General features: G+C 38.4%; 1 protein-coding gene across 1 annotated transcript; it reads left to right on the top strand.

The window, feature by feature from the left end:
* Positions 1-5959: 5959 nt before the first annotated feature.
* LOC104426458 (germin-like protein 5-1) lies at positions 5960-6882 on the top strand. Its single transcript, XM_010039524.2, has 2 exons — positions 5960-6065; positions 6347-6882. The coding sequence occupies exons 1-2, from the start codon at positions 5960-5962 to the stop codon at positions 6880-6882; spliced, it is 642 nt and encodes a 213-aa protein (XP_010037826.2).
* Positions 6883-14304: the final 7422 nt, after the last annotated feature.

The following is a 14304-nucleotide window of genomic DNA, read 5'->3' as shown; positions in this document are numbered from 1 at the left end:
ATCCAATAAGCCCAACAATAACATATGATTATGCCCCTAATCCTGCTCCGTGGCATGTATACCATATGCCATCCCATAAAACATGTCACTTGCTAAAGGAGGAAGCATCACATCCAACTTTGGCCTTGACTTCTTCCTCAACAGCGAACTTCTCTTCGATCTTAGCAAGCTTCATCGCATTCACGTTCACACTGACGTTCGCTTCAATCTTCACGGCCCTCCTTCTTCGAAGTCACAGTCGGTTCGGTCTTCCAAGTTGGCCCTCAGGTTGGGTTCGCATAGCTTCCGGAGGAGCAACTTTCTCCTCTCCATCTTCCCTTTTGTTTGATATATCTTTCTTCTGTAAGATCTGATCTGAAGATGAGTTTCTGATTTCGCTGAGGCTGTGCGTGATCTTGGAGGATGAAGAAGAGGAGTATTTGCAGAGGGTTTTATAAAGCCCGTCAGGCTTTTCTGACAAAATGTGCACGATGGTTTTACCCCTCGAGAAAAGGTGAGGAGCTCTTGCAGTTTCTAAAAGGAGCAATTGAATTAGTTTCATTTCGATGAGTGCGTCGAGGGAAAACCAGCTCGATGGGTCCTATTTTAGGTTTATGAGAGCTACAAAGAACACAGCACAACTCAAATTTGCGCATTATCGTTCGGACGTTTTGCATGCCAAATGTTGGCCGAACTGAAAACTCAATTCGAGAATTACGTCGGCAACCCTCGAGAAAATTCATACCCCAAATTTTGCCTATTGTAATATAAATATCTCGAATATTCTTTTGTCATCAAAAAACCTAAATTTGCTCACTAGGTGACAAATACACTCAATTATTTTTTGTCACAAAAATCAAATTTATATATATAAATGACATATATACCATATAGTTCAGTTCCATCCAAAGATATATTCATCATACTAATATAAATTCGGATTTTTTTATGACATGGAAAATATTTGGGATATTTGTATCACGGTGGGCATATTTTGAGGTTTTTATGTATTAACCTTAATAACTAATGGTAAGTTGATTTAGATTTGAAGTAAAAGTTAAAACCTATCTCAAATTTATGTCATCATATAATGTGTAGCGACAGAGTTTTTATTCAGAATTAAAAGTTGGGCACCGTTTCACCGAAGTTGAATTGTTTTCGACTTCTTTTTCGTGCCCTTTTTTTTCTAAATCAAGAGGAGTGCCAGCGCTCCAGAGTCCAACTAATTCAATTTTTTGTGGGCGTCTTGTGTTTTCTTTTAATGCTTTTTTAGTCATATTATTTCTCCCACTCTATGCAAGGCAAAAATAACAGTCACAGAGAGTGATCGATTGCCTAACTAAAATAAATAAATTTTGACCAATATGAGCTCGAGAGCTCAATTTGATAACCGATTCATAAGGAAGGTGATTAAACTAATACTCTAGTCCAAACTTTAAGAAATCATATTTATTTCTGCGTCTCAAAAAAAAAAATTGCAAATCATTTTAGTAATTTTTTCATAAGAATATATATGTAGTATGACTTTGTAAAATTTATGACTTAGTAAATGATACATATTTCTAATATTCATATAACAGATGATAAATTGTAAGCAATTGGTAAGAAAGGTAAATTAAAAGGTAATAAACAGTAAAATGTTTTTCATGATATTCACCCTAATAACTAAAGGTAAGTTGGTAGGCTAGACAAATGAAAGTGGTACCTCAATAGAAAAGTTAGTAAATTAAAATAAAATAAAAATGTTAGCAGATAACTTATTTGGGGAAAAGTTCGTAGGTCACTCAAATAAATATTGGTAATTTCATATAATAGTTGATAAATTTAAAGCAATGGCAAGAAACCAACGAAGCTATGTAACAGATAAGAAAAACATTGGTCTATAAGAGAAATTGGTAATATGAAAAACAACTCATCAACTACTAACTCAAATAAGATTTGGTAATGTAAAATTAGCCTGTAACTAAATCGAAGAAAATTTGGTAATAAATTTAATTAAGGTTGGTAATTCCTAACTAGTTGGTAAGTAAGATGAATAAAAATTGAAAACTCCATAGAAAAGTTGGCAAATTTACGAAAAATATATAAATCAACATTGGGAGCAACTCAGACAATCACACGGATAAAAGTTGATAAATTCATTTAAAAGTTGATATGTATAAGGTGTTTGTAAGAAAGACAAACAAAAGCCGATGAACTTAAAAAATTAAATAAACGTTGGTAAATAACTCAAATAATTAGTAATTTAAATGGAAGAAAGTTTGTAAGTCTTTCAAATTCAAAAAGTAAAATAATATAAGAGTTGGTATCATTAAGGCGTTGCTAAGAAAGAGAAATAAAAATTAATAGAAAAATAAATAAAAAATGGCAATATGCAAACAATTGCTAAGTAAAATTGATCGTAATGAGTATATTGAAAAATCATCAAAAAGTTTGAGATTGAATTAAAAAATTTAGAATTGGAGAGGCCACTGTACAATAAATTTAGAGCTTTTAAACAACTATCCCAAGGTATATCGATAATTTCATTACAATAACCTAATTTTGCAACGGTACAAATTTTGGATAATATAAAGAGATTACACACTAAAGCCACTCAAACATTCTTAGTGTTTTCCAAGCCTCAATTATATCTAACAACTCACACAGTGTTTAGTCCTACAATTCCTCGCGAAATAATTCTAAATCTCATGAAAGAATTAAAAGTCTTGGACTCGCGAGATTTAATTGGCCTGAATACTTGTATCTTTTTGGATATAATTTACGAACAAACCCACGAAGATAGCCCACCGCTCAAGTACTCAGAAACGGCGCTTCACTATTGCATGCATCAACAACGGCCGGAGCTGCCTATTCGAACAGAACAATTCATATTTATGCGTCCATGGTTAAGTTTCTTCTTAAAGCAGAGTCTAACACGTAAAACAAAAGTTGAGAGAAGTTCACGCCGAGTCAAACACTAAGTCTGCAGTTGACTTTCCTTTTTTGCTTATGGCTTTTGCCGACATCAATACGGGGAGAAGATATCCCGTGTGGTTCGAGCAACGAGTCCAAGAATTGGACTTTCTTTCCTCCTTGACCGACTTGAATATTTGTGTGGATCACTTCCGTAAATTTCAAACATAATCTAAATTCTGTTTTTGACCGCGATTTCAACACGGACGCAATTTATGCATCGTGTATTGGTCCTGTAAAATATCCAATTCAGAATATTCAGATTTTTGTATTGGACTCAAACTCAAGAAATATCTTAACAAATTCATAACCCAATTTTTAAATATAGGGGGACCAATTGGTGGACTTGTAACAATTTTAAAAGATGCGAAGGGGGGAGGTTGCATTCCGACATCGATAACTTGCATGCTGCCAAACACCAAAAATGGAGTAGAAATACAACCAATTAGATAAGGAGATCGAAAGTCAACGAGGGCCAAAATGCTAAGTAGATAGATGATTTTATAAATGAATGACCTGCCAAAATTAGGGGTGATCGGTTCGGTGATGGGTAGGGTCTAAACCTGAACCCTGTACCTGACCTTGTTATAACCAGTTCCTCTTTTCTGGACCCTATACCCGACCTTGTTTGTATTGGACCCTGTACCCGACCTATCCTGTTTTTCCGATCCAGTTCCAGGGTCAACCCTATTTCCACTGGAACTTGTTTTGTAATCTCTCGATATCCTATACGACTTCGAATTTTATATTAATACGCGAGAAAATAACGTAATCTTCATAATTTGTATTGAAACATTAAGCACTTGTAATAAATAGACACATAAAATTTTTGACTAAACGAAAAATTAAGGATCCACAAGGCTAATTATAATAAATAAAATCATAAGATAAAGAATTAGCAACAAACATGAGCCTAATATTAGTCTTATCCCCACAACTACTACATGGAGCTACTCATTTATGCAAGCATAACTCCTCCTACAAAAGAGAAATTAGGCAAGCCAATCCATGTGATGAACACGGTCCGTCCATCGGATGGTGCGAGAGGGAGTCGGTGAGGGAGGGAAGCAAGTGAGGAAGAGGAATGACAAATGAGGAGCACCGTGCATGTTTGAAAGAGCCAAGAGGAAAAACGTCATGTGATTGCGAGAGTAAGAATAAAAATTGAGGGGAAAAAAGGGTTTTGGACCTCTACTTACAAACTCAGTCTGGGAACTGGTTCCAAAACCGGTCCAAAAACCACTTTTCAAGTGGGTAATCACTCTGAACCTGTTTCCAAACCGGTTTAAACCGGTTCCCGACCCTATTCTCCGGGTGGGCCAGTCCAGGAACCGGGTATATCCGGTCGGGTTGCACACCCCTAGCCAAAACCCTAAACTTGTTATGTTATTGTGCTAGGTTCATTTAGATATGCCATATCTAATTGTCTCTAACTATAAGATTCTAGAGCTGTCCTTAGAGGCTTTCCCAAATTTAGTAAAGGCATGTACATGCTTTGCTTCTTTTCTCTTTTGCTTCTTTTTAAATCCATACAAACATTTTTTAGAGTATATGAACATTTGGCGACAATGAGGAAACAAAGATATGAAGCAAATTTGCCTGGATTTAAAGACAAGTTCATATTTGATGGATATATAGGTCCGTAAGTGATATATGCTTAAGTGATGAAGTCTTAGAAAATATTTTCTTTACCAAATACCAGAAAATATTTTCCGAAACATTTTCGAATTTTAGCCGAACACTAAAAAATATTGTCATTTTCCTGGAAAATGACTTATAGAAAATATTTTCCAGAAATGACCCATTTTCAACAAAACGAACGGACCCTTAATTATTGAAGAATGAATGAAAATTTCAAAGATGCTGACAGCTCTTAAAAGATTGAGATACCCTCATTTATTATTATATAAACGTAAACAAACGACTTTTAAGACGTGCAAATAGCATGTGTTCCATCAAACAGCTACAAAGCATATGGCATATGCCCTAGTAGGTTCCATGTGCAGAAGCCTTTTTTTTTTAGGTCGTGCCAAACTAAGATGTGTATTTTCTGTAAGTAATGAATTTAGAGATGCACATAAAAGCAACCATGATTTTGTTGCAACTCGAAGCATATCTAGAGTCATAATTGAATTTTGATATGTGTATGTATATATAGACAGAGTGGTGATAGTGATAGCAAATAGTTTGTGGACTTGATTTCTTAAATGATATACTAATGTGTAAGTGGGCATTCGAGATGAGTATTACTATATTTAGGCACTATGAGAAATTTACAAAATCACTTCATAATTGTAAACTAACTTTGCATAAGAAAAGACGGGGTCGAAAATAGCACGAAATAAGGTTTTGGTAGCAATAGAAGATTCATGAAAGAACGGGCTTGTTGAGAAAATTTCTGACTTGTTAAAATGAGCCTTACAAAAAAGTTTGGCATGTCATTCCACCTTTCAAGTTTCGAGCTCCTTCTTCTTTTCTATCAATAGAAAACATAAAAATGACAGAGGAGCTAGACATTATTACATAAGTTCATTCTCATAGTTTTGCTGAGTTTAATAATTAAAGAAAATTTAAGCTATTTTTCTCCTTTCCAATTAATTGGTAATAGATTATTCGAGTTCTTTTTTTTTTTTTTTTGGGTCCTACTCTAAGTCTATTCTAAATCTCATTCTCAAAATTTTGCCCCACTTCCTTATAGGGTGTGGAAAATAGAAATACACACCTAAAATTAAATCGTCCATATCTCCATCTCTTTTGAGAAGGTGGGGATTCAAACCCCCTACCTTCCCCTTCCCATATAGGAAGGGTGGCAATCAAAGCAAGCCTCAGTAGTTAATTATTTGAGTTTGAGAAGGCAATTGCAATTTGAACTTATAGTTGCATTCAAAAGTCAACACCCGATATGTGCTATTTCTCCCTTATAAATACTTCCCCTCCTAGCTAAAAAGAAGATATCATTTGCCCGTTCAAGCCTTCTTCTTCACTTTCCTTTTGCACACCATTAACAATGGAGATCGGTCCAAGAATGGTGGCCGCTGTTGTTACAATGATGAGCTTCGCCGTCTTTCTGGGCGTTGTTTCTGCTGATCCCGACATGCTCCAAGATGTCTGTGTCGCCGATCTTGCTTCCAGTAAGAGCATATATGCTTGTCTATGCGCATTTCTTATAGTCTTCTTCTTAAACTACCGACAACTCCAGACAAGTATCGATAAACCCTAGACATTGATTCTGACATGTACATGGCTTTTTTTCTCCTATACTTCTCCATGACAAGGACTCTGTAACGCTACTCTTTCTTGCTTCATTAGCCAAACTGTTTTTGAAGTTAGTATAGGGCTTATAAGTTTCTCTCACAGATCAGATAATATCCACGTTTAAGGCATTTTATGATTCATAATTTGTGATGCACAGAAGTGAAAGTCAATGGATTCCCGTGCAAAGCGGCTTTCAACGTAACAGACTTCTTCTTCGATGGGCTGGCCAAACCTGGAGTCACCAACAACACCTTAGGCTCTCTAGTGACTGCGGCCAATGTCCAAGAGATCCCAGGCCTCAACACTCTTGGCGTGTCCCTATCTCGCATCGACTATGCTCCTTTCGGCCTCAACCCACCCCACACCCACCCACGAGCCACTGAGATAGTGTTTGTGCTCTATGGGGAGCTATATGTTGGATTCATAGCAGCTAACGTCCTCGTTGCAAAGACCATCAAGGCAGGCGAGATCTTTGTGTTCCCTAAAGGTTTGGTCCACTTCCAAATGAACGTCAAGCGTGCCCCCGCGGCCGTCATTGCGGCATTCAATAGTCAATCACCAGGGACTCTAACCATCGCAACCGCACTATTCGCAGCCAAGCCCACAGTGCCCAACAATGTGTTGGCCAAGGCGTTCCAAATTGATGCTAAAGAGGTCGAGATGATCAAGGCTAAGCTTGCCCCAAAGAGCTAGTCTCCTCGTAAAACTACAAATGCTTGAATTCAATTCTGATTTGGCTCTCAAATAAAATCAAGTTTGACATTGCAATTTCCATTCTACTCCTATTAGAATTATTATCTTCGTTGGTCACAAAAACCCCATGTTTGTATTCTTTATGTACCCCTTTTATCAAATAGAGGTTTTGAGCCACCAAAAAAAGGTTGGAAGATATTACCACTTTGTGCTACTGAAGTCAACTTTAGGGCTTCCTTACAAAATTTTTCAATGATCTATCTAATACGTTAATAAAATACCTGCTCCAACCTAACTGATCAAACAAAATAAAATTTGGCTTTTTCCTCTATCCTGTCCTCGAACAAGATCTGGTGAATTAGCAAACGTAAATCAGCTGTGTACATGGAAAGATGCAACTTTGGTGAGGCATAAACAGATAACCATAGTAGCAAATCGCAATCAAGGGACTCAAAATTTGAGATAAAATGATCTAATTCTATCCGAATCCGCTCACTATCAATGTGGAATCTGAACGAACCTCTAAGTAGTTTGCCATGTTATTTAATATGTACCCCAAAATTAACGCAAGAATTGCAAAACCCATGAGCATGTGGGTGTTTTAGGAAATTTAGTTAGATTTAATCACTAACTAAAGTAGCTTAAGGAGCTGCATAGTTGCCAAACACAGGTATCCTCCACCTCTCATTTCCAGATAAGCTATAGCTAGTAGAAACTCAAGCAGGACCGTGGTAGCTTTAGTAAGCGAATTGCCATAGATGCATGTGAATAGTAGAGAGAAGAAACGAGGACTTCGGCATTGAATTGACAGCTCTAGACATCATTTGATTGGATCCAGAAGATCTCGTGGCCCGATCCATTTAGTGCTCGCGCAATGTCCGAGTCTAAGGCCATGTTCGTTTCCATTTACTGCTCGCGCAATTTCCGAGTCCAAGGCCCATGTTCGTTTCCATTTACTGCTCGCGCAATTTCCGAGTCTAAGGCCATCGTTCGTTGTTTTCTTCTAAATGCTGGTGTTGACGTGAATTTTCGCAAGGGAGAAATAATATTATACATAAGATAACAAAAACAAATATTTACATCAATCGATACAGACTTTGTCAATGTATCCGTTCTTGGTAAATGGTGATTATCCGTGCATTGGCGTTCCTTATTCCTATTAATTATCATCGAAGGCAGCAGTGGTGAGATTGTAAGGATTGGTCCACAACAATCCCTTGGCAAAGTGCCAAGTGGGCAATATTCCAATATCCAACAAAGCATTTCACATTTCCCTGTGTAACTCACTATTAATAATTTAATACCATCAAGATTATGTTTCTTCTTGGTTAAATGCAATGTGAAGCTATTAATGGGAATGTCGGTGTATCTTCTGATTTCCAGAGTAAATATATCTTTGTGGTTTCAAGGTCATAGAGGAATCGCCCTTATGATTAATGGGTTTTCTCTAATCCTAATTATTTTTCAATAATCATATCTTAGAAGAACGATTAGATTAGAGAGAAAAACTATGAGATTTTTTTTTTTTTAATGCGCAAGTCTCAATTAGGGATTTACTATGTGTGGGTTTGTTTCATCGGGAGAAATTTTCATAAATCAATTAGCCGAACTTTCACATTTTAGTCAATGGAAAAACATATATGATCAAAAGAAATAAATGCACATAAAATTAGAAAATAAATGTCCTGTTTTGAATAGAAAAAAATCCTTTTTCAAGCATAACGAGTCTCTAACCACAAACGTTTCGTAACTTCTTCACTTTCTATCTTAAGATAGAGTTTTATGTGCTTTTCAACATATTACCAAATATAAGAAAATTAACTATTTTCCCCAAAAATGAAATGTGAAGGCAACTCGTTCTAGCGTCATCTTCTGTTTTCATAGGCCTATTTACATTACTATATGCTTGTTGAGAAAGAATCCACGTTACATCACGAAATCAAAAATGAAATGTGAAGGTGACTTGTTCTAGCATTTCTATCTTGCTTGCTCTAAACTTGTTATCAGGATTAATTTGAAGAAACTAGTAAATTACCAGTCATGCATCATCCTCAATTGATGTTCACAATAAATGCGACAACCCACCCCGTGATCCCAATTGGAACCACAAGAAGCACTTTAGTGATCATGGTTTTGGCATTGATTAATTATTGTAATCAACTTGATTAGGATAAGTTGGCAAATTAGATTCCACTCCCTTCTTCTTATGTAAGTGATGAGTGTTATCTGGGTTTACTCCGATGTGGAGGAAGTCCAATGAATAGTAAGCCCAAAAGGGCTTGAGCCCATATAATAAGTCCTATAAAGAAATATGATTTCTCACTATCTTTTAAGTGATAGATGCAAAGAGGTTATGAGAGACGCAGTAACAAGAAAAAATGAGAAAGCAGAACGTCCAGTCCTCCAAATTCGACCAGCATCCTATTCCTGCTACTGAAAAGGAATACTTTGTTACTCTTCAGATCCCTCCCGAATTCCCCAGACAATGGGCTCAACAGGGATACACTCATGTTCATTATGGAGCTGTTCGTCTTGCTCTCACGTTCCATGGTCGTAAAGGTTTGCCGGTTGTGGCAAGAATAGCATTACTAGATACCAGGTTTTTACAATACCAGCATGCTTGCATTGGTACTGTTCAAACTACTTTGAATGCAGGAACGGTCTTTGTCACTCTATACCCCAACTTCAACATAGCCCTTTCAGATCCCCAATTACTTTCTTTTATGAAAGTTCAACTTCAACTCACTAGAGCCCCTCAAATTGCTGACTCTGTAGCTGCAACATTACATTACCAGATGGTTTATCGAGTGCAAAACCATGCTCTTGATCTTAACTTCAACAATGGTAATGAAGATGCCTTGTTCATCTCCATGCAAAATGACCAGGCATCATGCATCCATGTTCCCAGACAGATTCCAAAGGAGAAGTTAGCCAAGCTTCTTCCAGAGACCTGGATTACCAACTATGAGAAGCTACATCAGCACAACAAGCCTATCCAATCTACGGACTCGGAGTTCGTAAGGAAAAAAGATGGAACGGTTTCCATCAAATTTGGCAAAGAAAAGGAAGAAAGTCCTTCTATTTTCCAAACCCTACTCATGATTGAACCATGCGTTCCTCCATCCATTTCCGAGCCAGATCCAAAAAAGCATGTTCGACATTTTGATGGTGATGGACATCCTGTTCATTACTATAAAGACAATTATGGTCATTGTTTTTGGGATCCTTTCTGCCCATGTTCCTCCTGTAAAAATTCTCCTGACGAGGTAAACCCATTTGAAAAACCTCCACCTCGTCGGAAAAGGCCAAAGGATAAGATGTGCCAAAGGTACTTAGATGGAGATTCATCCATCGATACTCTTGGTGAAAGCGACAAATACCAATTCCTGGTTTCTTATTCAACCCCGCCATCACCAGAGTCTAGTACTACATTCCAAACCTCACTAGATCCACCAAAAACACCACCACCATCTCCTCCTCACAAAAAGCAAACCCTCTCTCCATTCTATAGGCCAATTCTTAAGTGGGCTAAGAAGCATTCTTACCCCTTCGAGGTTCCAGAAGAAGTACCACCTACTTCTTCTATCGCTATGTTCCAGGATGCTGACTTTCCTCCCCTGGTCAAGGAAGGTTCTAAACTCTCGTTCCCGGCTGCAGAAGAGTTTACTGATCCCCAAGGAAGATACCGACATGTTCCTAAAGTTTCTACTCCCACTGATGTGGACGAACATGGAAGACAGAAAAAAACCTCTGCTGCTGAAGCTGTCCTAAACTGGCAATCAGAGACTCTGTTAGCACAAAATAATGCCTTCAAGGCAATTGACTCCAAAATTGGAAATGTGCAACAAGATCTCCAAAGGTATGATCAAAGTACCAAAAAGATACTCTCTGAATTCCAGAAAAGGCTTCACGCCTTGGAGTCAGGACAACATCTTGGGTACCATTATCTTGAAAATCCAAAGCCAGAAATAGAAAAACTCAAAAACCAAATCCAGCTTCTTGAAGAAGGAAGGTTCAGACCGTTTGATCCTTTAGCACATCCTGTTAGAACTGGGTATTTACCTCCACCACCGAAAACATCCATTTTCGCCACTATCCCAACAGATCCTTACAAAAGAGAACCAGATATGGCAGACCTGCGAAATCGCCTCAAAACCCTACAGAAAGAAAAGGGAAAAGAAAAAACACCACCTACAGGATCAAGTTCCATTATTATAAGAGAAAAGCCAGAACAGATGATGCTATCAAATCCATTAGAAATTTTCTAAAGGATTTAGGCACCCAGAACTGCACTGTTATCCAACAGCCCGAACAACCTGATCCTCCGACTTTGCTCTCAATAAAGCAAACTTCTCAGGATACTGAAATAGAATCTTCAGTATCCCTTTCTTCTTCATCATCATTCTCAATCCCTACAGTCGATACCCTCCCTATTGCACCAATTACTTCATCAATATTCATGGCTGACTCTCTAAGCGATGATATGGAATCAGACTATTCCAACCCTGAAATGAGCCAGACAAACAAGCCTACTCATCAGGTGTCTACTGCATTAAAACAATTCTTCACCATTGATGATATTCCTTATCAAAAATGGCCGATAAGGCTTGAAGAATTTCACACTTGGATGAATACGCAGTCTATCACCAACCATGATATGAATGATGTTTTGTACAACTTTGTTACAAGATTCACAGGAAGTCTGAAGCACTAGTGGCAATCCCTTTCAGAACAAGATCAGATCCATTTTCTAATGTCACCCACTTTCAGCCATGCGATTACTCTCTTATATCATGTCTTTGTGGGAAAACCTGGTGATCTCATAGAGATAAAGAAAAGAGAGTTCTTCGAAAGACGATGATGCTCCCTCCAGAAGAAACATCTTGATAAGCATTTTAAGTTAATGCTTCAAACCTTTTATCAGATTGGAGCAGAACCAAATCTGAAGCATGTTTTCCTTACTTCCATTCCAAAAGAACTATCCCAGATGGTGGAAAGATCATTTTTTGGAAAACAAAGGCAGGTACAAGATATTCCCTTGGGAGAAATACAGCAGGAAATCCATCTATGCCTAGAAGAATTATGCTTAAAGCGCAAGATGGTGCAAACATACATCACAGATGACCAAGTTTAAACAGAAACAAATTCCAAATTCCCAACTGCTTCGATGGGCTGAATGGTTTTCAAAATACTCCTTTGAAACTAAGCATATTCCTGGAAAGAAGAATGTACTTGCTGATTTTTTATCAAGGCCAAAGGCACCAGCCGAGATCAACATGTATATCAAAAGGCATGCTTTCCATATGCTCAACCATGGAGTAAAATACAAAATTGAGAACATCAAAGATTCGCAAAGCTGGAAATACCCCCAGAGATTATTCAACAAATCCATAACAATGCCTTGCTGAAAACTTGAGAACCTCATGTGGCAAAGCCACACGACCTATTCAGTTCAATGGAGGTTCGATTCTTTATCATTTTGGGTTAAACATGAATTATCCATTCATTCATCCTCTTATCTCGGAAAGAAGATGATTTTCCCGAACAGCTCAAAACGTTATTATGGTACTTAACCAATAAGTATCTAATAGCCTTTGAAATCCCAACCGAGAAGATTCGTTGCTAACCTCACAAGGATATTCTTGCTCGGAAGAAACATTGAAAAGAATGTGATAGAAATCTTTTAGAATTTCTAAATTGGTTCTATCATCCTACATGTTGGAAACAAGACTTGGAAAAAGAACCGAGATCCATGACACCAGATCCGAAGTCCATACCATCGTATTTTTCCGACGCCCTTGGAATTTTTGCAGAAATAATGGTAGTATTCTTGATGCACCACCGGAAATAGGAACTACATCTTATAAACCTAACCCGAACAAATTTGAGCCGAGAATCCCGGATTTACAAATCTTATCCTAGGTCTGTTCGAATTTGAACGAGAATATCGAGAACCCGTGAGAATCCTATGCCGGGAAAACAAGACCATTCCCGAAGATATTTGGAATAATGCACCACTACGTGGGATCATTATGACCTAGCACCGAAGCTAAGGAAGCACTCGGACAATACTGACAAGCCTCATCGTCCCAAAAGCCTGAAATGACAAGCGAAGATGACATTGTCCAATCCACCCAAGACCCCTATGCATGCTTTGGAGGACCTCTGTCTCAGGATCCCTACGCACAATTCCAAAGCATGGACACATCTTTTTATGCAGAACCATCCAACTGGCCTCAGCCAAGAATTATTGACCTCCAACAAGACGAAGATACAAACTGGGCTGAAGAAGAAGCATCACATTGGGCTCATGAACAAGCATCCTCATCACGAAGGCTGAATCAAATTCTCTCACCAAAAGACCTTGAAGCCCTTGAACAAAAATACGAAGCGCATCTCCTAGAAGAAAACTCGGATGATTCAGTCTGCAGCTACAATGCTCGAGACGGACGAGACCGTTGAGTCCGTACATTTCTACTGTAGCAAATCACTGTTCACTTTTACTGTAGCACTAGGCTAGGGAAAGTACTGTTCACAGTACAATTTCTGTTCATAGTGTTCGAATAATTCCCTTTCGGTGCCCTTGTTTGTTTCCGGACCCATGAGCTAGGTCCCTGTGTGTGTCTTTGTTACCTCTTATTGCCTATATAAGGCAAGGAGGGTGTAATGTTTTGGGCAGAGTCCCCTGAAGTAAAGTGTGTGCCTTGTGAAAATCTCTCCATGGCTTTCTAAATTCCTCTTCTTCTCAAATCTGGTAAGATCCTTCAAGAAAGGCAGCTTGGATAGATTAGAAACGATTCCATCCTGGCATCTCTGAGTGTCTCTAGGCTCGAACTAAAAGGCTGAGTGGTTTTTGCTAACAGCTGTCCCTAAAGGGCTAGGTTCGCCCATGTGGGATGCATACCGCAAGAAATTTACTCTCCTTCTCTAGTTCTCGCCAGGTCCATTCATGGTATCGAGCCATGGTCCCGTTTTAATAAATCCATTCCATGCGCTTGGTAGGTGAATCCAGATCGAGAAGATCTTCCCTCATAATGTCTACAGAACCCGAAATCCTTGACGCATCGGTTACTCTGGCACCTTCAGCTTCATCTTCAACACCTCCAATTTCGTGTTTCTAATGCTTCTAAGATAGACTATCTCTATGAAGTCTCTCTTAGCTATGAAACCAAGATTTCGTAAACCCAACTCCCCTCATGAACCCCTATTCCGCTTTTGCAAAACCAAGCTCTTCGTTTCACCTATCCGCTCCATCCGTAACTCCACCAAAGCCCAAAGCAAGTAAAGGAGTACGTCCAGTCCTCCTTTACTTGCTTTGGGCTTTGGTGAATTAGCTGACGGATGGAGCGGATAGGTGAAAACGAAGAGCTTGGTTTTGCAAAAGCGGAATAGGGGTTCATGAGGGGGAGTTGGGTTTCTGAC

Source organism: Eucalyptus grandis, chromosome 2, assembly GCF_016545825.1.
Source record: "Eucalyptus grandis isolate ANBG69807.140 chromosome 2, ASM1654582v1, whole genome shotgun sequence".
NCBI lineage: Eukaryota > Viridiplantae > Streptophyta > Magnoliopsida > Myrtales > Myrtaceae > Eucalyptus > Eucalyptus grandis.
Note: the sequence above shows the minus strand (reverse complement) of the source record. Positions and strands in the feature narration are given on the sequence as shown.